This window comes from Poromitra crassiceps, assembly GCF_964638095.1.
Source record: "Poromitra crassiceps genome assembly, chromosome: 5".
Taxonomy (NCBI): Eukaryota; Metazoa; Chordata; class Actinopteri; order Beryciformes; family Melamphaidae; genus Poromitra; species Poromitra crassiceps.
The window spans coordinates 22550817-22573040 of record NC_139642.1 but is presented as its reverse complement, the minus strand read 5'-3'; the positions used below and the strand labels follow the sequence as shown (position 1 = coordinate 22573040).

General features: G+C 43.7%; 2 protein-coding genes across 2 annotated transcripts in view; one reads left to right on the top strand and one right to left on the bottom strand.

The window, feature by feature from the left end:
• The first annotated feature begins 335 nt into the window (after nt 1-335).
• Nucleotides 336-16654, top strand: dus4l (dihydrouridine synthase 4-like). Its single transcript, XM_083636582.1, has 13 exons — nt 336-597; nt 1634-1755; nt 2178-2295; nt 2818-2940; nt 3117-3343; nt 4497-4759; nt 6551-6654; nt 6840-6940; nt 7363-7510; nt 9195-9330; nt 12043-12145; nt 12348-12448; nt 14615-16654. The coding sequence occupies exons 1-13, from the start codon at nt 512-514 to the stop codon at nt 14648-14650; spliced, it is 1668 nt and encodes a 555-aa protein (XP_083492708.1). The 5' UTR covers nt 336-511; the 3' UTR covers nt 14651-16654.
• Nucleotides 16655-19963: 3309 nt separating this feature from the next.
• The window catches only part of slco1c1 (solute carrier organic anion transporter family, member 1C1), a gene marked incomplete at both ends in the record, with an annotated part of 28243 nt that continues 25982 nt past the window's right edge, over nt 19964-22224 (bottom strand). Inside the window, 3 exons of the mRNA XM_083636581.1 lie at nt 19964-20186; nt 20811-20928; nt 22065-22129. Coding sequence (XP_083492707.1) covers nt 19964-20186; nt 20811-20928; nt 22065-22129 — 406 coding nt within the window. The remainder of the gene's footprint in view (nt 20187-20810; nt 20929-22064; nt 22130-22224) is intronic.

Here is a 22224-nt window from a genome sequence, read left to right as displayed (position 1 = left end):
GGTTTTCATTTTGAGTATTGGGAGCATGTATGGTCTTTTTCAACAGAACCCTGCTACTTCACAAATGAAACTATCTAATGGCATCCAAAAGCTAAGATTAGTTTCATTCATTTATTTGAAACCCCGATCCCAAGTACTCAGAACCTCCTTGATATATCTGAAGACTGATGGATGGAGACGGTGTGGTATTTGGGTATTTACTGTTTTCCCATGGGACGTGAATGCAGCATTATGGTTCAAAGGTCAAGTGAAAATCGTCACAAGCACACGCCCACAACAACATAAAACACCGCGTGGTTTGTTTAGTAGTCCATCAACGCGGTATTTAAGGATTTTTACCGAGATTGACAGCTTTGTCTTTAATTGTTTTATGCACGTTCGATACTGACTAGTAAGTAGTCTTGTCAGCAATGAAATAGGAGAGTCGGACTGCAGAAGGCGAACTGTTCACCACTCTTGGATAGTGAGCTAGCTAGCCGTGCTATCTGGCTGACCTTACTGACTGAGAAAAATGAAGACATCCGATCGCAGCATCATGGACATGTTCGAGAAGGGAAAAGTCCTGAAAATATGTGCACCGATGGTCCGATATTCAAAGTAAGTTGAATGTGTAATCTCAGAGCTGAACTGATCGCTAACGATCAGTATGAGCGAGAGCGCCCGGCTAGCAGGGTAAAACTCTAGTAAACATAACTACACGTTCTTATTTACAGCAACAACTACAATTTAGGGGGAAGAGAGTGTTACATCATCTACGGTAGTTTAGTTAGCTAGCGTACATCACTGTTCACTTTCGGCGTTAAATGATCTCAACTTCCCCGTTGTTTTGGTTGCGTCTCCCATGGTCAAGCTTTGACCAACATGTACATAACATACATCAAACGAATGTGCAAGTACTCGGAAACAACATGGTAGCAGGCTCTTCCTCTAGCTATGAAATGGGTCTGACTGCTGGGAGCAAACTGCTTTCCTGTGTGTGTGTGTGTGTGTGTGTGTGTGTGTGTGTGTGTGTGTGTGTAACTTGGGAAAGCAAGTGATAATAATGTGAGTATTTACAGCTAAATAAGGCCAATATTGGTTTTAATATACAGTATCAGGCTAAAAAGTTGTTTCCAACTCTTTAACAGTCTAATTGTTCTATATGTAGCAACACATTTTTGTCTAAGATGGCAGCTGAAAGTTATGCAGATGTAAGAATTAATAACATACCTAGTTTCTGAAAGGTAGATGCTCATTCATGGGGGGGGGGCTGACGCAGTGATGATGAGTAAGGTTAGATGTTACTTAGATGTCACACAGACAAAGAAATTACACTATCTTTGTAGCACTAGAGACACTATGTGAATATACTTTTTTTTAACATCTATGAGCATTTTACGATGTATATATAGATACAGTCGGTCGGGGTCACGTTACTTCCGGTAACGTGTATGTACGTGGCCGTGGGGGAAAACGGGAGGATTTCCCCCACCCTGACACATTGACCACGCATCTATGACGAGACACCGCCTGAATGTATGGGTTGGTCTTCTTTCAAATGTGTTTCACAAAGTGCGCTACGGCGAGGCTTTGCTGTGTGTGTGTCTGTTGCCTAATAATATGCTCATTGAAGTCTTTGATTCTTTCTGCTCAGGTTAGCATTCAGATCCCTGGTGAGGAAATATGACTGTGATGTTTGCTTCACCCCGATGATAGTCGCTGCTGACTTCATGAGATCTGTCAAAGCCAGAGACAGTGAATTCACTACCAATGAATGTGAGTAGAGAAACTGCAGTATGTGAGTCGCTATTCACCTTATGTAACACAATCAGAAGTTCTGATTGTGTTTACACAATCCTGTGATTCACAAACCTAGTCTGACCCATATGCGAGTCAAACTAGGTTGGACCAGGTGAGTCAGACCAGTTTGAGCAGGTAAAACGGTCTGCGTTTTGAACAGGAAGTCGTGACACAATGGGTCAAGTGGGCTGGGCTACATAAGGTGAATAGTGCACAACCATTTCCTATGAGAAGCTGTGCCAGCGGATTATCTTAATTCCTTCACACCAGAATGTGAATATTGTCATATAATAAGGGTGTTATTCACTGTGAGGTTTTCAACATACTGCCACTCTTTTTATTTTCAAATCAGTGTAAGTGTTGAGCCCACGCCATTTGTTTTTCTGTCTCTTCATCAGCTGACCGGCCCCTGATAGTGCAGTTTGCTGCCAGTGATGTCCAAACCCTGGCAGACGCAGCCTGTGTGGTGGCACCTTTCTCAGACGGAGTTGACCTCAACTGTGGCTGTCCCCAGAGGTGCTGCTAGTGACAGTAGGCCCTGATCCATTTTGGCCTCCAGTTACTTTTTTTTTGTTTTTTGTTTTAATTGCTTTACAGTTTTAGTTTTTAGAATGGATCAAAAAATGCACAGATAGATTGTTTGATGTTGCATTAGTCATGCAGTAGATTTTAATACAATGTCATCAATTATGTGATTTTATTTATTTATCCAACTCTCAGTATTTGTTAGTTTAGGACACAACTATTTTCATTCCCATTAGTTAATATTTTTTTCTTTTTTAGGAGAGAAACAAACAAACATTATATATATATATATATATATATATATATATATATATAAATAATGTGGCATTGGGATGGGTGAAGCAGCAAGCCTTCGCCCCCTCAACACCTGTCCTAATCTGTATGAGTTTAGTTTGTGTTTCTTGCTAGATACGATTGTTTGATCTGTGTGTGTGTGTGTGTGTGTGTGTGTGTGTGTGTGTGTGTGTGTGTGTGTGTGTGTGTGTGTGTGTGTGTGCGTGCGTGTGCGTTCAGATGGGCTATGTCAGAGGGGTATGGTGCGTGCCTTATCAACAAGCCTGAACTGGTGAAAGACATGGTCAGACAGGTCCGAAACCAAGTGGACAATCCCAACTATACTGCTTCCATCAAAATAAGGTAAAGAGTGGGACACCGCTTTAGGTCATACCTGCCCTTTTGAATTTACTCTCCATCAATAAAAGTGTCAGCTCCATCAGAATATATCTTAAAAGACACACATTCAAGGGAAGAATACACTTGTCTTGATATGGCTTGCAATTGCAAAAGCTTGAAATATCCGATCTCACCCGCAGAATTCACAAGGACCTGAGGCGGACAGTGGATCTGTGTCAGAAGGCGGAGGCGTCCGGCGTGTCGTGGATCACGGTCCATGGCCGCACAGCGGACGAGCGGCACCAGCCGGTCCACTACGACGCCATCAAGACGATCAAAGACAGCGTATCGGTCCCGGTCATCGCCAATGGAGACATAAAGTACCTCCGCGATGTGGAGTCCATTAACCAGCTCACTGGTGTTGATGGTAGGTTTGTTTTTTAGCAGAATGATGCTACCCAGCAAACATTGTCTAGACGGCGACCTCACCAGACAATCTCATTTCTGTCGGTCGTCTACCCTAGAAGGTGATGCAGCGGCCGGCCACAAGGTGACGTCGTCTCCACATTCCCCCAAAGTACCCTCTAACCGTCTCTTACAAAACAAGAAATATTCATCATAATATTGCTTTGAAAACACCACATGTAGGTGTATTTTGTTTTTGTTGAATAAAACGGTATTTGATTCACAATTTATTTGGTTGTGTGATCAGATAGTCACAGTGTGACGTGTCGTGCACTCCACATACAATGACTACTATTACTGAACGCCTTTTTATTTTTTTATCCGAAAATACGTTGATGTCAGTGTAGTTTTAACCTGTGGTGTGTGTCTAAGTGCCTCTTTATCATATTTATCACAAGCTTCCTTGATCTCCCGACGCACAAAGTACACAAGATGGACGAAGCCGTACAGAGTAGACGCACGCACAGTCAACATAAAGTCTGTTACATTATCGTACATGATACAAATGTACCTGTCTCATCGTTGTTTGGAATCATGAAGCTGAATTAACGTTAACTGTGAGGCAGGCTCGCAATGCAAGTTCCAGTAGGAACCTTCACATTGAAACTTAGTCCTCAATGGACATTTCCATTGAGGACAGTATATACAGTATGACAAAATGCACAGAGTAACTTCACCAGATCGACAGCCGAGTGGAAAAGACAAAGCGCTATGGTGCAGGCGACCCTGGTTCAAATCCCGCATGAGGCCATGCTTTTTTTTAATGTAGCAAAAAAATGTTACATCTGGAGATAGTGGATATGTAACACTGCTGAATGCACACTGCAGATAATTTGATCAGAATATAGCCGTTGTGTGAGCGGCCGTGCAGGTAACGCCGACGTCGCTAGGATTTCTGTTTCGGATATATACGTAATTAGACCCTGACTCGACGTAGTGGTTTCACATGCAGAAGACGGTCATTATACGTAAAAATGTTTGCTGGGTAGTATTCGATTATGTTGCATTTTTTAAACTTAAAGTAACCCTGAATTATGTCACTATGACAGATGTGTGAATAAAAGTATTCCTTTATAGTTTGCATTCTCCCATATTTCTTCTGGTTTGCTGTTTAGGTGTGATGGCCGCGCGGGGGCTGCTCACTAACCCTGCCATGTTTGGCGGGTATGAAGACACCCCTTTGGAGTGTCTATGGGACTGGGTGGACATTGCAATAGAGCAGGGCACTCCGTTCACCTGTTTCCACCAACATCTTATGTACATGCTGGAGAGGGTTAGCTCCCAGCCCGAGAGAAGAGTCTTCAATTCTTTGTCCAGTACCTCGGCTGTTATAGATTACCTCCACAACACGTATGGATCAGCACAGGATCTGGGGACATGAACATCAATGTGTTTTATTTTTTTGTAGGTTTGTTTTATTACTTTTTGTACCAAATAAAAATGTGTGTTGGATTACTGGCGTCTCTCTTTAAGAACACACTTATTTTTGTGGTGGGATGTCCTGATTTACCATCACATACAATCAGGGGCATATATGCATCTTAAAGTAAAGTCAGTTTACCCACCTCTGAAATGAGGCTGAGAGTTTACTCATTTATTTTCAGATCAACTATCAATCAATGAGGGGAAACAAGGTGGGTAACCTGACAGAGGTATTTACTGCTAACGTTACACCCATGTTTGCAATGTGTCCAGTCCAGCTTGACGAAAGAAGACCTTCAATTCCTGAGCAACCAAAGGATCAGTTTCCCTGCCCACTTTTTTTCTTTCTTTTTTGCTCCAATCCAGTCCAACTAGATTTTTCCTTATTGTCTAAAAACCATAGACCAAAACCCTATTTGGACCCTAGTTATTTACCTAAACAGGAAGCTGCGTCATATCCGAAGCAGAAAGCGTGCTACAATGACCAGAAGTCGGCCAAGTAAGTCGATTTCGCCTTCAAAATAAAGCTGCAAGATTAGGAACTCCTAGAATATTTGGATCAGTCTCGTCGGTGGAATCGTAACAATGAATACCGAGTGAAGTAATACATCTTTGGTAGACGTTTTGTTATGTTTGTCCAAGAGAACTAACAAAAATGGTACGCACACTATACACAGTTTTTATTTTGAAGGTTCAGAACGGAAGCCATATTCTATCCATCTGCGCTAACTGCAGACTACAGCTCATGCAAGTGCAACCATAGATATATGAGTGCAACTACAGATCATCAAACAGGAAGAGTGAAGTAACCGGTTAACTTTTACTTTGGCGCATCCAGTTTATTGGGTGACATACCTGGTAAGTTGCACATTTTTGTGTTTGAACTGAATCGCTAACTGACTTAACGCTATAAACAGCATAAACCCATTTTAAATGTTTGTTTCTAGGCAGGTGTCAAAAGCTACGTTAGCTTTGACGTTAAAGCTAGTTTTTGGCATGCTGTTTGACAACTTGGAAACCTCTTCAGAAAGGCCTAGCTACATCACTCAATTTGCACAAGTAAATAGCTAAAACAACCAGTGCTTCTCGATGTCACATACTACCGTAACTTAAAGGTACTTGTGATGGCAGTCATGCACGTTAACCTAACATGTTTGACAAGTAACGTTTATTAGCCTCAGCATTTGCCTATTCACTCGTGGACCACTCATCAGAATGAGAAACAGGCTGAGTCTCGCGTCGAGGATAATGTTCGGTACAGTATGTGAACTTTGGACAGAGGGGGTAACTAACGCTAATGAGCTTAAATTGTCACATTTTCTAAACAAAGGATGGACTGTTGACCATTAGAAGTGGTGTTGCATGTAACACATAAAAGGGAGCAAGCGGGCTGTTTAAATGTTTGTCCCACTGATGATGTCACAATGTCTATGACGTTATCAGTGACATTATTGACCAAATCATCTTATGGCATCACTGATGTCATACGCACTGATGATGTCACAGGCATTGTGGCGTCATCAGTGCCTCTATGACATCAGTGATGTCATAAGATGAAGGTGAGCCACACTGTAAATGTGATGTCACTGATGATGTCACAATATATATGGCATCATCAGTGATGTCACAATGTCTATGACATCATCAGTGAGGCACTCAATGATGGGAAGTTGAGCAATTGTGCGCTGCTCGTGCCAAATTTCAGTCAGTGTCAAGTTAACTTGACATAAGTAACTTTCTTCAGTAGGTCTTGTTGGAGATGGGATTGCAGTGGACTGCTGTGGCAACCTTTCTCTATGTGGAGATCGGCATTCTTGTCATCCTCTGTCTACCATTCATCTCAGCAAGGAGGTAGGCAAGAGACACTTGACGTGCTTTGTGCGCATGTCTTTCCCTTCAATTTTGTCATGGTCCTTCAAATTTGTATGATGATTTGAGTGATTTTGATTTTGAACCCAACATTGTGGTTGTGTAGTGGGTGTTTACCTGTGTTCCTGCCTGTGTGTGTGTGTGTGTGTTTGTGTGTGCGGTTGCAGATGGCAGCGTGTTTTCCAACTGAGCATCTGGAAGAGAGTGGCGAGGTTCGGGAACAAAATGTTTCTCACCATGATCATAATCCTGATCATTCTCTTTCTTGGTAAGTGAAACATCAGCAGTGCAGGTAGGTCATCGTCATTCCTAGTGGGAGTTGTGAACCCACTGTAGGGTGACTTTAGATGGCAACAAGATCTGACTTTTGACAGCTCCAGCCACAGAGAAGTATATTTTATTAATAATGTAAACACGCAGATACTTTGGCCATGGCAACATACCGTCTGTCTGACACAAAATATTTCTGGTTAAAGCTATGCTCAAATCCAGTTGTGAAAGCCATATTTTAACTTGGTCACTAGAAACCACATGAATATGGACACGTAACTCTGATCCATCGTTATAACTTTGCAGTACTAGGTTCTGGTTTCAGTAGAATTTTTTTGTAGGGAGTTGGCTATGTGCTGATGCACAACGTTGTACAACACATGAGAAACAAAAGTTTTTGCTTGGTTATTTTTCCTCCAGATGCTGTGCGTGAGGTGAGGAAATATTCGGATTCAGAACTCGGCAAAGATTCCAAGCTTCACCCCAACATGTTTGACCACCTGCACATGAAGCTGTTCCGATCCCAGAGGAACCTCTACATCTCTGGCTTCTCTCTCTTCCTCTGGCTGTGAGTCTTTTCGTGCATTATCACCTCCGCCAAGTTGCCAACAGAGTTGACTGGGAGGTTATGCCTTTCTGTCTTTCAGCAGGATATCGCAAAAAGCTAATTAACTTTACACACCCACTGGCCAAAAGGGGGCGTGGCAATGTCTGTGGCCAATCACAAAAAAGGCACTTAACTTCCAAACGGATTCACGCAACACCGCCAAACTTTGTAGACAAGTACTGCATGGGCCAACTAAGAAGTGATTCACTTTCCACGCCCACTGGCCAAAATGAGGTGTGATAACGCATCACAACGCTGAGGAAGGCTTAACGCTGAAACGTTGTGCTCTGTCCCAGGTGACAATTAAAACTTTGAAAGGACTTTCTGGAGTGTTGGCCAGCTTCTTACTTCATCACAAAAAGGGCTCTAATACCACATTCATGACAACTCAGACTGCCGTAAGTTTCAGCATGGAACCTCCACCTCGGACATATTTGCGTTCATGGGCGGGGGGGAACCAAACACAGGCTATAGGTTGCTATAGCAACCCGTGTAGCATTGTAGCTACCTACTAGCTAACAATGCTAACCGAATGCAGAATTTCACATATTGCTCTAATCAGAGTGAAACATAGATGACACAAACACATATTAACGTTAACATTACATAATTGAGACATCAAATGTTGTGTTAAAACGTTAACAAACGTCTTTATAATAATTATGTGATCACCATTAACGATACAAGTCACCATTTTGATGTGGCTATGACGTCAACTCGGACAAAGCGGAGGTCTGGATGATATGGTATCACTGGTACCCGAATTTACTAGCTGTAATTCCGACCATGCCAATGGCTCAATTCACTTTGTACAGGTCGGAACCAATTTTTTCCGGTGGTCTGAGTTGTCTTGAACGGGGCCTAACTTCCAAATGGATTAACAGCACACAACTTCGTAGAAAGGCAGGTCATGGGGCCAAGGAATAACTAAACTGATTAACTTTCAATGCCCACTGGCCAACAGGTGGTGTGGTAATGGCAATCACAAGAAGGCGCCTACGTTCTAAACAGATTCACGTAACACCATGAAACTTTGTAGAAGTGTTTGCCGGAGGTATACACTCTACCGAGTGCCCTCTAGTTTAACCTGTTATTCTACTAACACACAGAGGACTGTCTGTATTAGAGCCAATGTACCCCGCCTCCGGAACAGATGCGGTACGGCTGTGAACAGACCCACACTCTGTGTCATCTGTCAGACGTATGCGGGATCAGACAAAAATAGAACAGGTGTGTAATTTTCCGTACCCCATGTATCGCCCATCAATTAACATGGGCGAGAGTCGATCCGGCACTTTTACCAGTTGTTGGAGTTGACTGTCATTATTACAGCTGATTATTTATATTAAATAAGCAAACATGATCTGTCATGGGCTCGTCCCGGTGGCTCACCTGGTAGAACGCGTACCATTAAGGCTTTTATTAGTCCTTCATGCAGCCGACCCGGGTTCGAATCTGACCTGCGGTCGTTTGCTGCATGTCCATCTGCCCCTCTCTCCCTCCCTGCTTTCCTGTCGCTGTCTAGCACATACAGTGCTATCCTATCAAATGAAGGAACAATTGCAAAAAACCCTAGCGTTCTAACCCTTGAAGCAGGTTTGCATTTATGCCCTGACAGTTGGATGTTCCTCTCCTCCTCCTGCAGGGTCATGAGGCGGGTTATCACCCTGATTGACCAGCTGGCAACAGTGTCGGGCACCACTGCTGACCTTCAGACGCAGGTTGACAGCACTTACCAGGCTGCCCAGAAATACATTGAGGCCAATGAGCTGCTAAAGCAGGTAGGCTTCATACTGGTTCAAAGATAATCTCTGTTTGAGAGATGATCCACTCACAAACCTTCAGTGAAACATCCACATGAGACAAGGAGTTGGAATGTGTTATGTGCTGCCTGCTAGTAGAGTCAGACTGTGCTATTCAGTTACACACAACACACTAAAGGATCATTTGCATGCATCTCCAAATAACTCATTTGGTTTGGATTCTAAACTGGAGGTTTGAATGTCGCTCGCCTCGGTTCTTTCCCCAAACTCAAGTTTCTTCTCTGTGACATGGATTATAAAGCAGAGATAGACTCCGTTTAGGGTTATGGATGTACTTTCTGAGACATTTTGGACACGGCTTTGGTGATTTAAGTTACATCACTAACGGTGTGGCGACAGAGCCAGACCTGATCAGTCCGTGGATGGGCCTTTTTCATAGCTGCCATTTTGTGTCTAAAAGGCAGGGTAAACACAGGCGCAACCAACTCACTAATTAGGGCCCCAGCACTGGAACACCTAAATGGACTGAAAGTTGGAAACCCTAATTAAGATGGAGATGATAAGGATTGTAGAAGCTCAATTTACATAATGGTTTAAGACAGAGAAAACCTGCTCTACTTGTTTGCTTACATCTCTTCAAATCTTGAAGGCACTCCCAGCCATAAATAAGATACCGTCAGACAATAAATATTTATCGTTATATAGAGTTTACTATCTACAATCATGCCAATTGCTGTTGACTGTAGTGTTCTAAACTACAGCACCGACTACAGAGTTTCTTCCTAATCTGGGTGTTCCATAAAGAGTACCGTAATCTCAATAGACCCCTTATACAGCTTGTCAACATTGAGCTGCGCGCGCATCGTGTAGGCAAAAAGCCATCAGCCCAGCATTGACAGACAGTGAGAACTGTGTAAAAGCCCCGCTGTCAGGACTGCTCTGTGCCCATCTGCAACACACAGTTATATTTTAGTTTTAAAATGCAGTTCTCGGCTTACTACTACAGCTTATCGCCTAGTGATAAGCAATGTTATGCATCGAAATTAACATTGTTTAATGGGACATGTCTTACAGACCCATACGCACTGGCGCTGTCAATTGGCCAAGCCTAGTGGCCGGCAATACATATCGTGCATTCCTTTATAACTGGGGATAGCGTAGATAATTATTCTGTAACTTGCAAAGATATATTGTTATGTTGATAATGCACACAACTCAATGACATTATGTAACGTTACTTGGTCGTTAACTAACCGAGCGATGAGCAGCCTACAGTTTCAGGCAGCTTACCTGATTATGAAGAGCACTACAAAGTCGGGCATTTTTAATGATGTCCTCGTTCCAATCAGTTCAACTTAATAATGACATTATTTAACGTTACTTGGTTGTTAACTAACCGAGCGATGTGGCTGTTACTAGCAGCCTACTACAGTTTACCTGATATGAAATGAGCGAGCACTGCAAAGTCGGGCATTTTTAACGATTTCCTCTTTCGGCTTGCAACCAAAGACACCTACGGTTAGCATTAAAAGCAGTATGAGTTGACGGGATTCGGTAAAACTTTACTCCTTGCTTTGTTGATAGTGTAACAGACTGTTCAGTGTTGTGTTGTGTTCTATTGCGTGTGTGCGAGGCTGTGTATGTTCCCTCGAGTTGCGTAGAACAGGGTAGGTGGGGAAAAGCTTGTTATAACCTTACAGCCTGCCTCTATCGTTTATTATTTTATTAACCAAGAATGAATAGGCAGACCCGAATACTCTGCTACAATAGCTTTCCGATTCTGGCATCGCACTGCACAACACGAAGACATATCTAGCTCGAATAGTTTTCGGGCCACTGGAAAACTACTTGACAGGGCTGCGCGGAGTCTGTCTTTCTGCCTCCGTCTTGCGCATCTGACGCTGCTTGTTGTCATTGTGACGTAGGCGTATAAGGGGTCTATTCTGTACTACACCGGTTGCTGTCTCTCCAAGCTGTCCACTGTCTCTCACCACCACTCTATAATCCAGCCTCTAGTCCTGAATGTCAGTGATCTAGCCAAGGTCTGAGTGATCTCCAGATGCATCTTCTAATGCGTTTAGACATCAGACCTCATCAGTGATATCATTGCAGACGTGTTGTTGACGATGTTAAAGGGGATGGTACACGTGTTTTAAAGTCTAGTCCTATTTGCTACTTGGCAATGGTGATGTTGATTGTTCGTTGTTTCTCAGCACAATCCATGCTGTTCCTCATAGTAGCTCTGGAAAGTTATGCAAAAACGAATGCAAAGCTAATGTGCTCACGCTCCTGTTATGTACGAGCTGACTGAAGCTCACTGAGAGATGTACCGTGTGGGACATTTCAGTGAGCCTCAGTCAGCTTTGGCGCCGCTCATCTTGCATTCGCTTTTGCCCAACTTTCTACAGCTACTATGAGGAACAGCATGGACTGTGCTGAGAAAGAACTCCACCAATCAACATCGCCATTGGTAAGTAGCAAATAGGGCGGCGAGACTTTAGAAAACATGAACTATCCCTTTAACGTGGCATATTTAAGATAAGATGCAGATATAGAGATGGTGAGATAATAATGTGAACCTTGCACCTTTCCAGCTAAAGCAGCAAAGGCCAGAATGCAGATCTGAATCGAACAAATGCAACATAAGAAGATGTATGACGCAGAGTCTAAGCACTTGAAACTATTGATGCACAGTATGAAATCATATTCACGTCACTCGGTGCGTTTCAGACTCTGATGGAAGGGAAGGGCGATAAGGCCACTGCAGAGGGCATGGAGCTGCTGAGGAAGGAGGTGGACAAGCTGAGAATAGAACTGAAGACCTCAGGTGACGGTTAGTATGCACGGCACGCACACCAGCCCTGATGTGCTTTTGGGGCTCGCACACGTGACACACTTTATTTCTGTGCTCTGATCTTCTAGCGTGGTTGGCGATGAAATAACTGGGCACCTAAAGCCGATGACGGGGTGGACAGAGGAGACGAGGTGGTTTGGAATGCACTCGCGTTGATGTTTTGTTTCGTTTTCCTCTCCAGAAGTGAACAAGTCCCAGGCAGAGGCAGAGGCAATGAAGAAGCAGGTGGACGGCCTGGGCAAGGAGTACGACCGACTGCTGCAGGAACACCAGGAGCTTCAGGTGCTGATTAGTCACAGGCAGGGCAGGACATGATGGGACATAGTAGCCCGCCCCTTTCCACTGAAGGCCAAAAAGCCCAAGAACGTTAGCCCAGGAACTCTAGCCGGGAACTTAAGCGCGGGGCTAAACTACACTAGTTGGTGCGTAACCATGACAACTAACTTACGCTTGTCAAAAATGGCAGACAACAATGCTGCTGTCAAATGTACAGTATGATCGTCATCATGAATTTGAATGACGTTGTGGGAAGTTTAAAGAAGAACGTTGCAGGATGTGGCTAACATCGTTCACATGAAAAAACTAAGTGTCATCACCTGCTGAAGGCGTGAAAGTACAAAAACAAACTGCCTTGCCTGGATAGGCACAGACAGTTATTTTTACTCTGTGTTCTTTAATACTGTGTGTGTGTGTGTGTGTTGTGTGTTGTTTCCAACTCTTAACAGTCTAATTGTTCTATATTTAGCAACACATTTTAGATGGCAGCTGAAAGTAATGCAGATTTAAGAATGAATAACGTACCTAGTTTCTGAAAGGTAGATGCTCATTCATGTAGGAACGGCTGCAACACCCCCTATTTGAAAACATATAGAATGTGATGATGATGTATAACTGTCAGGGCCAACAGCGTTGACAGGCTGGAAGGCTGGAATGTAGGCTCACAAGTAGTGGGACTTGAGTTCCTGGACTAGCCCTGTTTTGGCCTTGCTCAACCCAGTGGGAAGTGCTCCGAAACTCTGGAACTAAGTTCAACCACCAGGTTTGACAATGGGAAATAATTAATTTGGGTTCATTCCAAAAACCGGCCAGCTACATCTGCTACCTGCTAGCCAAATTCCATATTTAGAAGCTCAAATCAATGGCTGCTGACCTAAGTAGCAGGTACGTAGCAGGTACAGTAGAACAATTTACCAGCCTCGCTCGAGATTGTCTCGCACTTTGTCAGCCTGCTCACAGCTATTTGTGTGATGACCGTCTCAAATGCAGTCATTTCAAATTCCATCAAGCTCAAACTAGTGAAGAACAGTCAGGCATCCCCAAGTTGGAGGCTTGGTTAGTGGTCCACATGTCACTGAGGGGCGTACTAGATAATTAGGATAACATTAGATGTTCACTCTTATTTGTACTGTTTGTTTGGCAAGAGTTCGATCCGAATCTTAAAGGGGTAATTCAGGTTTTAAGAAGCCCGTCCAATTCATCATCAACTTGGGAGTCTCTTCAAAAAGCCCTGGGACATGTGTTGTGGTTGTGGAGACACTGATAACAGAAGTTGTTGGCAACGCTAGTGAAAGTCATTGAATCCAAACAAATGATTAACATCTGCTTCCAGAATCTCAACCCTCAAAACACGGCAAGTGGATGTAGTAGATGATTGGAATGGGCTACCAGTGCAGTCAGTGTGATCATCTTTCTAAGCCTAGCAAAGTTTTTAATGTTTGCACCGCCTGTGCAACCCGTTCTCACTCCGAGCGCGTAGCATATTGACGCTTTGTCCCGTCCCTTGTGCGTCGCTTGTTACTAACATGGTACCCTTGAGCGACACATGAAACGACTTGGGCTTTCCGACTAACCTCAATGCAAACCCATGGAAGTCATCTTTGACGCTTATGGCAACTGCTCCCCTATTAGCCTAACTGCTCCCCCATTAGTCAACTGCTCCCCCATTAGGGTCTGGAGGAGATAACCTCTTCCAGACCCTAACCCTAAACCTAACCTCTCCCACCCCCCATGCCTAAACCTAACCTCCCCCAGACCCTAACCCTAACCTCTCCCACCCCCCATGCCTAAACCTAACCTCCCCCAGACCCTAACCCTAAACCTAACTTCTCCCACCCCCCACGCCTAAACCTAACCTCCCTCCAGACCTTAATGGGGGAGCAGTTGACTAATGGGGGAGCAGTTAGGCTAATGGGGGAGCAGTTGCCATAAGCGTCAAAGATGACTTCCATGGGTTTGCATTGAGTTTAGTCGGAAAGCCCAAGTCGTTTCATGTGTTGCTCAAGGGTACCATGTTAGTAACAAGCGACGCACAAGGGACGGGACAAAGCGTCAATATGCTACGTGCTCGGAGTGAGAACGTGTTGGCCTGTGGTAACGTAGGTGTGGAATGTAGGCTCACGTTGTCAACCTCATCTCTCTTGACGCTTTGTTCTCATTCTCTCTTTCCAGAATCTTCAAGACTGTGGAGACAAAAAGGAGGACTAGTTATCGAGAAGTCCACGAAGGTTCAAATGTTTACTCGGCAACGCAAACACGAGAGAACCACCGCATCATACGCTTAACTTGTCTTGACACCTGGGGCCACAGCGCATACCTATCACGAGAAGAGGACGTGCTCCTCAAAGCACAGAGTTTCACTCACACACACTGGCTTTTAAAGCAGCATGGAGTTGATTTTTATAAGGGCACCAGACTGGCCTGGATGGAATTTTGTATTTTCAATTGAAATTTGTATTCCGTTCCTGGTTCTGTGTTTTGCCACATGGCTAAAAGGATCGTCTCTCTAGGGCAGATTAATTGCTTAATGTAATTGGGAGGATTGCATTGTGTAATTGACCCATGTGTGATCACAGATCACCTGCTAAGTCAAAGATATGTGTGACAAGGATGGCTGCTGTTTTATTGTTTTGTTATCACTTTTTCTTTAGCCAGTTGCACAGTTCAGAGTTCAGAGTGCAGCGTCGGCCATAGAATATTTTAAGTAGAAGCTAAAGCACTCAAATGCTGTGGTAAACCGCTGTGAATGTATTTTGATGCAAAAGGTTTTCTGCTTTATGTCTGTATGTAGCAAAGATACCTGTTGCAGTCACTTTGATGATCTTATGTAAATTTACGGCGGGGACACACCAGAAGGGTCTCTCCGTTGCGGAAGCGGTTTCATTTTGGCGTCCTTGTCAAAAGGGGAGACCAGTCAACAACGGTCGCGGTGCGTCGCGTCCGTCTCGCGTCCTCCAGCGAGTTTCCGCCTCTGGTCTATTTTTGACGCGAGGCTTGAGCGGCCACCTGCAGCCGAGCATGAGGTCAGTAGAATCTGTGACCTGGGCGGAGCAAAACGGCGCGCTTCTAGTGTGAATGGCCAGGCTACCTGCTCTGCTCGACGCTTCCGTGACGCGCTGCGACGGAGACCCTTCTGGTGTGTCCCAGGCGTTGGCGTGTGCTTACATTAGCTTTGCAAATGAACGGTGTATGTATAGTATCTTAGTGTCACTTGAGCATGTTTTTCCACGAGGAGAGTCAGACAAATCAACTTGAGCGCTTTTGTTCCATTCCAGCTTTTATACTGTGCTGTTCTTTAATTGTATTTCTTTTGATGCATCTGTCGCGGTGGTGAGGTTCCAAACATTCTTGCACTTATGCATTTTCCCCTTAGTTGCAACATATAAATGTCAAGGAAAATATGCCATAATGATCTCTGTGGATGTGAATAAGACGGGATCTGTCCAGATTAGAATCACAAAATCACATGGAACCTTGTGTGATTTTGAGATCTGATGTGTTTTGTTTTTCTCTCCCCGTCTTTGTTCTGAAAAAAGAAAAGAGAGTTTTCACTGGTTTACATGGACAGATGACAAAATGTTCTTGTGTCAATTCCTGAGCGAGAGATTGTTCCCATTCTCGTTTGTTAGATGCTTTCAGTGTTGTTGAAGTGAGAGTCTGGCAGCTAGACTGAGACGAGTATGCTGTCATGAAAGGGGGCATTATGGTTGTGGTCATGTTATTGCCGTGATCCAGAGCCTTCTCTGTGAAAGAGGGGATGCGATTGTGAGGTTTCAAAGTTTCCCACTTCTTTCTGATACAGTACACATGTCGGATTATAAGCATAGCTTTTCAGAGAGACCGACCGTCTTACATTCAGCTTCTGTTAGTGGTGCTCGAATACCGAGAAAAACACAACGTACTGATTGAAGTGCCTTTCGTTTGACTGTCACTGTACCATGTTTATGGAATAAAGATACTTTTCTTTATCCTGCTATTAGGTCATCCTCATAGACGAGCCCAAGTGGATTCTCCGCTGTTAGGCTTGACGATGCTATGTGAGGACTGAGGGGTGCAACTCCTCTCAGCCAAGACTACCATACAAATCTAGCTTTTGATTTGTATATATTTTTTAAATCACTGCAATTAATCGGTGGCACCCACAGGTGATTTGATTGAATATTAAGTTTTATTTTTATATTACATTTAAGGTATTCTTTGAAAATTTACAAAAATAAACCAAGAAAATGTACATTCAGATTTTTTTATGCAAGTAAATGCCTTGGCTTACATTATTGAGATAATGACTTCCTCAATGCTTCCTTGATACCTGGTTCAGCTAACTTGCCAAAAAAAAAGGCTACCTGCATCCTGGAACTGAACCAGTATCCAGAGGACAGTTCAGCCACAACATAAGAAGGTTCATTCCAAGATGATGCATATCTATTTTGAGGGGTGGAAATAGCATTTAATAGCTAACTATTGTTATTTGCCCTGAGATAGCTGGACACTTCTATCTTAGTCTCTTAAAACAGACTGTCTCGTCTACATCTGGCGAATGCAGCTACACCCCCAGAAGGGGTCATCCCTATGTTCCCCGGGTCCTATGTTCCCCGTTTTTGTGGGACCGGGGAACATAGAACCCTTTCTATGAACTTAGGTTTAGGCGTGGGGGTGGGAGAGGTTAGGTTTTGGGTTAGGGTCTGGGGGAGGTTAGGTTTAGGCATGGGGGGAGGTTAGGTTTGGCGTGGGGGCTGGGAGAGGTTAGTGAAAAATGGGGAATATAGAACCCGGGGAACATAGACATGATCCCCCCCAGAACATGCACAAGGAAGTTGGGGAAAAAACCAGACGGGAAAGAAGTTAGACGGAATCCGACCAATCACGACACGTGTGTCCACGAAAAATGCGGCATATTGGATTTTGATTGGACTAATGAGCGGAAGACCCGCCTTTCTGCGATTCTGATTGGACTAATGAGCAGAAAACCCGCCTTTCTACTTCCCATTCCGGTTGGTGCATGATTCTCCCCCACGAAGTACAGACGGTATGGCGGAAGCATTTGAAAATTGCGGAAGCCAACTCGTCTGTTCTAAGAGACTACTTCTATCTGGCCAATCTGTACTTTCAGCAATGCTCAGGGAAACGGCTTCTGATTTTGAAATGAAGCCCTTCGTGAGAACAAAACCTGAGAATAGACGGTATTTTTGTTTGTGGATTTTGGCACAACAGTACACACATACTGTACATGCACACGCACATACACAGAAACATGAATATAGCACCAACACATTAGTCTCTCAAGCCAGTCTATCTTGTCCACACTCCTCGACTGCTCCAGAGACAGTCTGTACTTCAGCCCATTACAATTTAGACAGAGGAAGAAAAAAACTTCAGACCGGAAGGAATGGTCTTCGACCAATCAGAACGCATGTTCACAAAAATAAATATATACATAAATTACATCTTGACCAATTTCCATTTGCAGCAGCACGCTATAGGATTCGACTAGTTTGTTTTCCAGCCGGAGCTATTAAGCTACTGCACAGGGGACATGGCAGTTGGGAAATGGGCGGATATCCTGCCTTATTTTTGACCTTTGACCTGATATCCTGCGTTATTTTTTTTAACCAAATTTGAGAGCTGCTGAAATACAGACAGATAGGCGGGAGCAGTTGTAAATTGTGCGAGCCAGCGCGTCTGTCTTGAGAGATTAACACAACATGGAAATAGACTGACCAGCAAAACGTATAGTGGCTGGAGACAGGCCGTTTAGTGTGGGAGCAGAGTGGAGCACGTCACATGAATACACACTGGTTTTTGTGGTTAAAGGAACAAGTCAAACCTCATACAAGACATGACACATGACAACCAGACACAAGAGCAAGAATCCAACTCAACCAAAATCCAGTTCTTTGTAACAAAGCTTCTGAGGTAATTCAGCCTAATCCCAATGTCCAGTGTTACATAGTGGCAGTGACTAATATTTATGAGCTGTGTCATTCTAATACTGTATAACAGTGTTTGTTTTCCTCCACTACTGTATTTACGCCTGAATTTTGCCTGGTTGGTAGTTGTTTCTCTATATGAAACAATATGACACTGCCACCTTGTGGCCTTGATCAGGATTGACATCGCAGACTCAAGTGAGTGTTGAAAAAAGTAAAAGAAAAAAAGTCTTTGAAATAGAATTGTGTAAATAAACACAGTCATGTTCCCACTGGAATCTGAATGTGTAAAATGTGAGGTGAAAGGCTATTTAGAATATAAAATATGCATGCTCTCTGTATAGCAGCACACATGAGAGGTAACTGGTTAGTGATTGAGGCACAATTGTTCAAATCAACAGCTGACAAGCCCTCTAAAAGCTATCAAAAGACATGTTCAGGCACACATATCTCAACAATAATAATGGAGCTGTTACCGGTAACTCCCATTCATTCACAAATCTAACTGCATGGCTGTACCTAGCAGTGTACTGCACGGAGCTCTAACTGCATGGCTGTACCTAGCAGTGTACTGCACGGAGATCTAACTGCATGGCTGTACCTAGCAGTGTACTGCACGGAACTCTAACTGCATGGCTGTACCTCGCAGTGTACTGCACGGAACTCTAACTGCATGGCTGTACCTCGCAGTGTACTGCACGGAGAGTGACGGTAAATACATTGTTTATCTTGTTTATGTATGGGCAATATGGCAAATTGGCGAATCTCTCAAAAAAGTTGGCCTATCCCTTTAAACATTCAATCACGATTTATTTTCTTTCTGAAGGCCCAGCTTTTGGTGACCATCAGACCATCTCATCATATTCATTCATTCATGTATTGTGTTGTGCCTCTGTGGTATACAGTATAAAGGCCACTTTTCTTCTTCCATTTAAAAACTCAAGTTGAAAGAAAACCCCCAAAAGGCAGCTTAATAAGTGCTGGTAAAGAAAAGACAATTACCGAGTGCTCACTGGTCGGCTCCAGGAATGTGAGGCGCTATTGAAGTACAGAATTACATCCAAAGGTAAAGCATCAGCTTGCTTCAGGCACTGATCTTACACTGAGACAAGGTGTAAAGGTTAAAAAGCCTTTATTTTCTAATCATGATAAAGTTATTAACTTTATCATGCCCTAGAAAATAAAGGCTTTTTAACCTTTACACCTTGTCTCAGTGTGAGATCAGTGCCTGAAGCAAGCTGATGCTTTACCTTTGGATATAATGAGTGCTGGTGTTTAGAATTATACTCGTTTCTGCACTCAAATGGACAAGTCACATTTCTCATCTGATCTCTTGTGCCACCATTTTCTTTTTTAAATATTCATACATAAAAAAAAACAGCATCTACCGTAAATTCAAGAAATCTATGAGTCATAAAAAAAAATCCTGTTAAATTCACAAAACCTGTACAGTAGTACAAATATAGAATTTATGCTTCATAAGAGATGATCAGACACAACATGCGATTCCCTGCACATCTCATTTGCGCGCGTGTGTGTGTGTGTGTGTGTGTGTGTGTGTGTGTGTGTGTGTGTGAGAGAAGGAGACTTGGTGTCACAACCGTGTCTCCCTCTCTGTGCCGTCGTCCGACGTTGGCTGTGATTTGTCAGAAGTAGCGACTAGGACCTCTTCCTTCCTGAGTGCCTCCAGTTCTGTTGAGCCGTTGGCCAGAGTCCTCTCCTCCCTCCTCAGCTGTCTCCTGAGGAGAATGAAGCCCGGGATGCACAGCAGGAAGGAGATGGTCCTCAGGCTCAGAGTCAGGCCCAGGTAGGCTATCCTGAGAAAGCAGCATGTTGAAATGCATTAGGACCAGGGTGTCATTCTAATTAGCTTTCATTGGTGCTGCTGCTGCTGGTGTTCTGTGGAGGTAAAGCTGTGATGTTGAACGCTCTGGAACCTTTTAAGCCGGCAGTAATTCAGTTTTTAGTCCCTCAAACTCAATTTGGTCACCATGCAACTGGCCAACATGTTGCTTGCTGTACTCTCTGTATTAGAAGGGACTACAGATGCAAATGAGCTCTTAGCTATCTCTGGTGCAATATGTTTATTGTGTACTGTCCCTGCTCAAATAAACAATAAAGATAAAGATAAAGAAGAGATTCAGTCAAAAATGTTATAGGGTTAGGGTTGCTACTGTCAAAAAATAAATACATCTCTGTGAATCATATCTTGAAATACAACTATAATCTATAACACAGACAACAATGAGGTAACCTTCTTGTCTGTGTGGTAGATGTGAATGAGAGAAACGCTCCTGTTCCCCCCAACACAGGTACAACATCTCTTTCGACTCTACAGTACCATCATGGGCCTCACAAGTTTGGTCAAAGAAAGAGAAAAGACAATGAGTGTAGTGCCCGGAGATACATACACAGTAAAACACGGTGTATGTGGGTGCTACCTGTAGGCTGTAGTGTTGTAGATCCTACAGGCCCCTATGCCGCCACACCTCTTCTGGCCCCATTTTAGACAGGTGGTGTCGATGATTGCTCCAAAGTAGATGGGCGCTGGGATCCCTGCTGTAAAACCGTAAAGACACCGTCTGGTTTTGGATGTGCGCACAGTTTTCCTACTTTAACCGTCACTAACACACACAGTGGCGTGCCGTCCATTAGACGAACTAGGCAAATGCTAGGGGCACTTGAGCTGTTAGGGGCGCCAGAGAGGGTAAAAAAAAAAAATTACAAATACTTTTTCATGATAATAGGTCTACTATTATTTTACAATAGTAGACAAAAAATAAGCAGAACAACGTCTTAAGTCTTTAAATAATAGTGAAATCATTTTTCTAATTCTGGTTTTCTGGCTGCCTGGGCTGCAGCACTTTCACCATGGTCCCTAATCCATACCACCCCACCCCCTGCGCGGCCGCGCCCCCTTCTACCTGCTCGGAGCTTTTTCCCAGAGTGGGGGAAGGGAGCTGGAAGGTGGGTGCTGAGGGTGCTGCAGCACCCCCTGGGGGCAAGAAATGGGATTTTCGAAATTGTTGGATTTGGCTGTCTTGTGTTTATACCACCAACAAGATGCATTAAAAAACAGTTTGTGCTTCCCAGCTCTAATCTTATTTCATACTCTCTTCATACGGTTATTTCATACGGTTGTATGAGGTACTTGCCAACAGTCACATGCGGTAGAATGCAGCCGGCACGGTCCCAGTTTGGAGAAAAGGAGACCGGCCACATCAGGCAAGTAGAGCTGCCTGCTGAGTGTCACGAGGAAAAATATAAAATAATAATAATAAAATAAAAATAAAAATGGGGGGTCCATACCCCTGAGGTAATCCAAGTCTCCCCCAAGCCATGAGATGCCAAGTTGACTTGAAAAAAAACAATACACCCTGTTTTTAGCTGAAATCTCCACTGTAGCCACATTGCCCCAAAGCACTTATTGTTGGAGCAAAATGATGACATTTCAAGTGAACTTTGCATCTCAGGGTTTGTGGAGACGGATTACACCAGGTGAGCAGTATGGAAGCACCGCCCCCTCACACTCAGCAGACAGCTCTACTTGCCTGACTTGGCATTTCTCCAAACTGGGACCGCGCCAGCTGCATTCTACTGCATGTGCAGTTAGTACACTGACTGTCACACAGTGACACATCAAAAAAATCCGAACTATCCCTTTAAGCATTAGGGGAGTTTTGAACAAGACTTACCAAGGGTACGTGTGGCCAGAGCGTGGAACCCCAGGGCCAAAGACTTTAACTGTGGTTTGATGCACCTGCAACAAGAGAAGCTTGTTGTTAAGTAGAAGTACAGTTAATTGTGTAAAAAAATACTCGGATAAAAGTAAAACTACTGATTCAACCTAATTAC

What these genes read in the sequence shown, in the direction of transcription:
- dus4l (XM_083636582.1), top strand. Translation starts at nt 512, where the DNA reads ATGAAGACATCCGATCGCAGCATCATGGACATGTTCGAGAAGGGAAAA. An exon ending in CCAGCTCACTGGTGTTGATG is followed by an intron (nt 3,344 to 4,496) that starts GTAGGTTTGTTT and finishes TTTGCTGTTTAG; the next exon opens with GTGTGATGGCCGCGCGGGGG. An exon ending in AGGAACACCAGGAGCTTCAG is followed by an intron (nt 12,449 to 14,614) that starts GTGCTGATTAGT and finishes CTCTCTTTCCAG; the next exon opens with AATCTTCAAGACTGTGGAGA.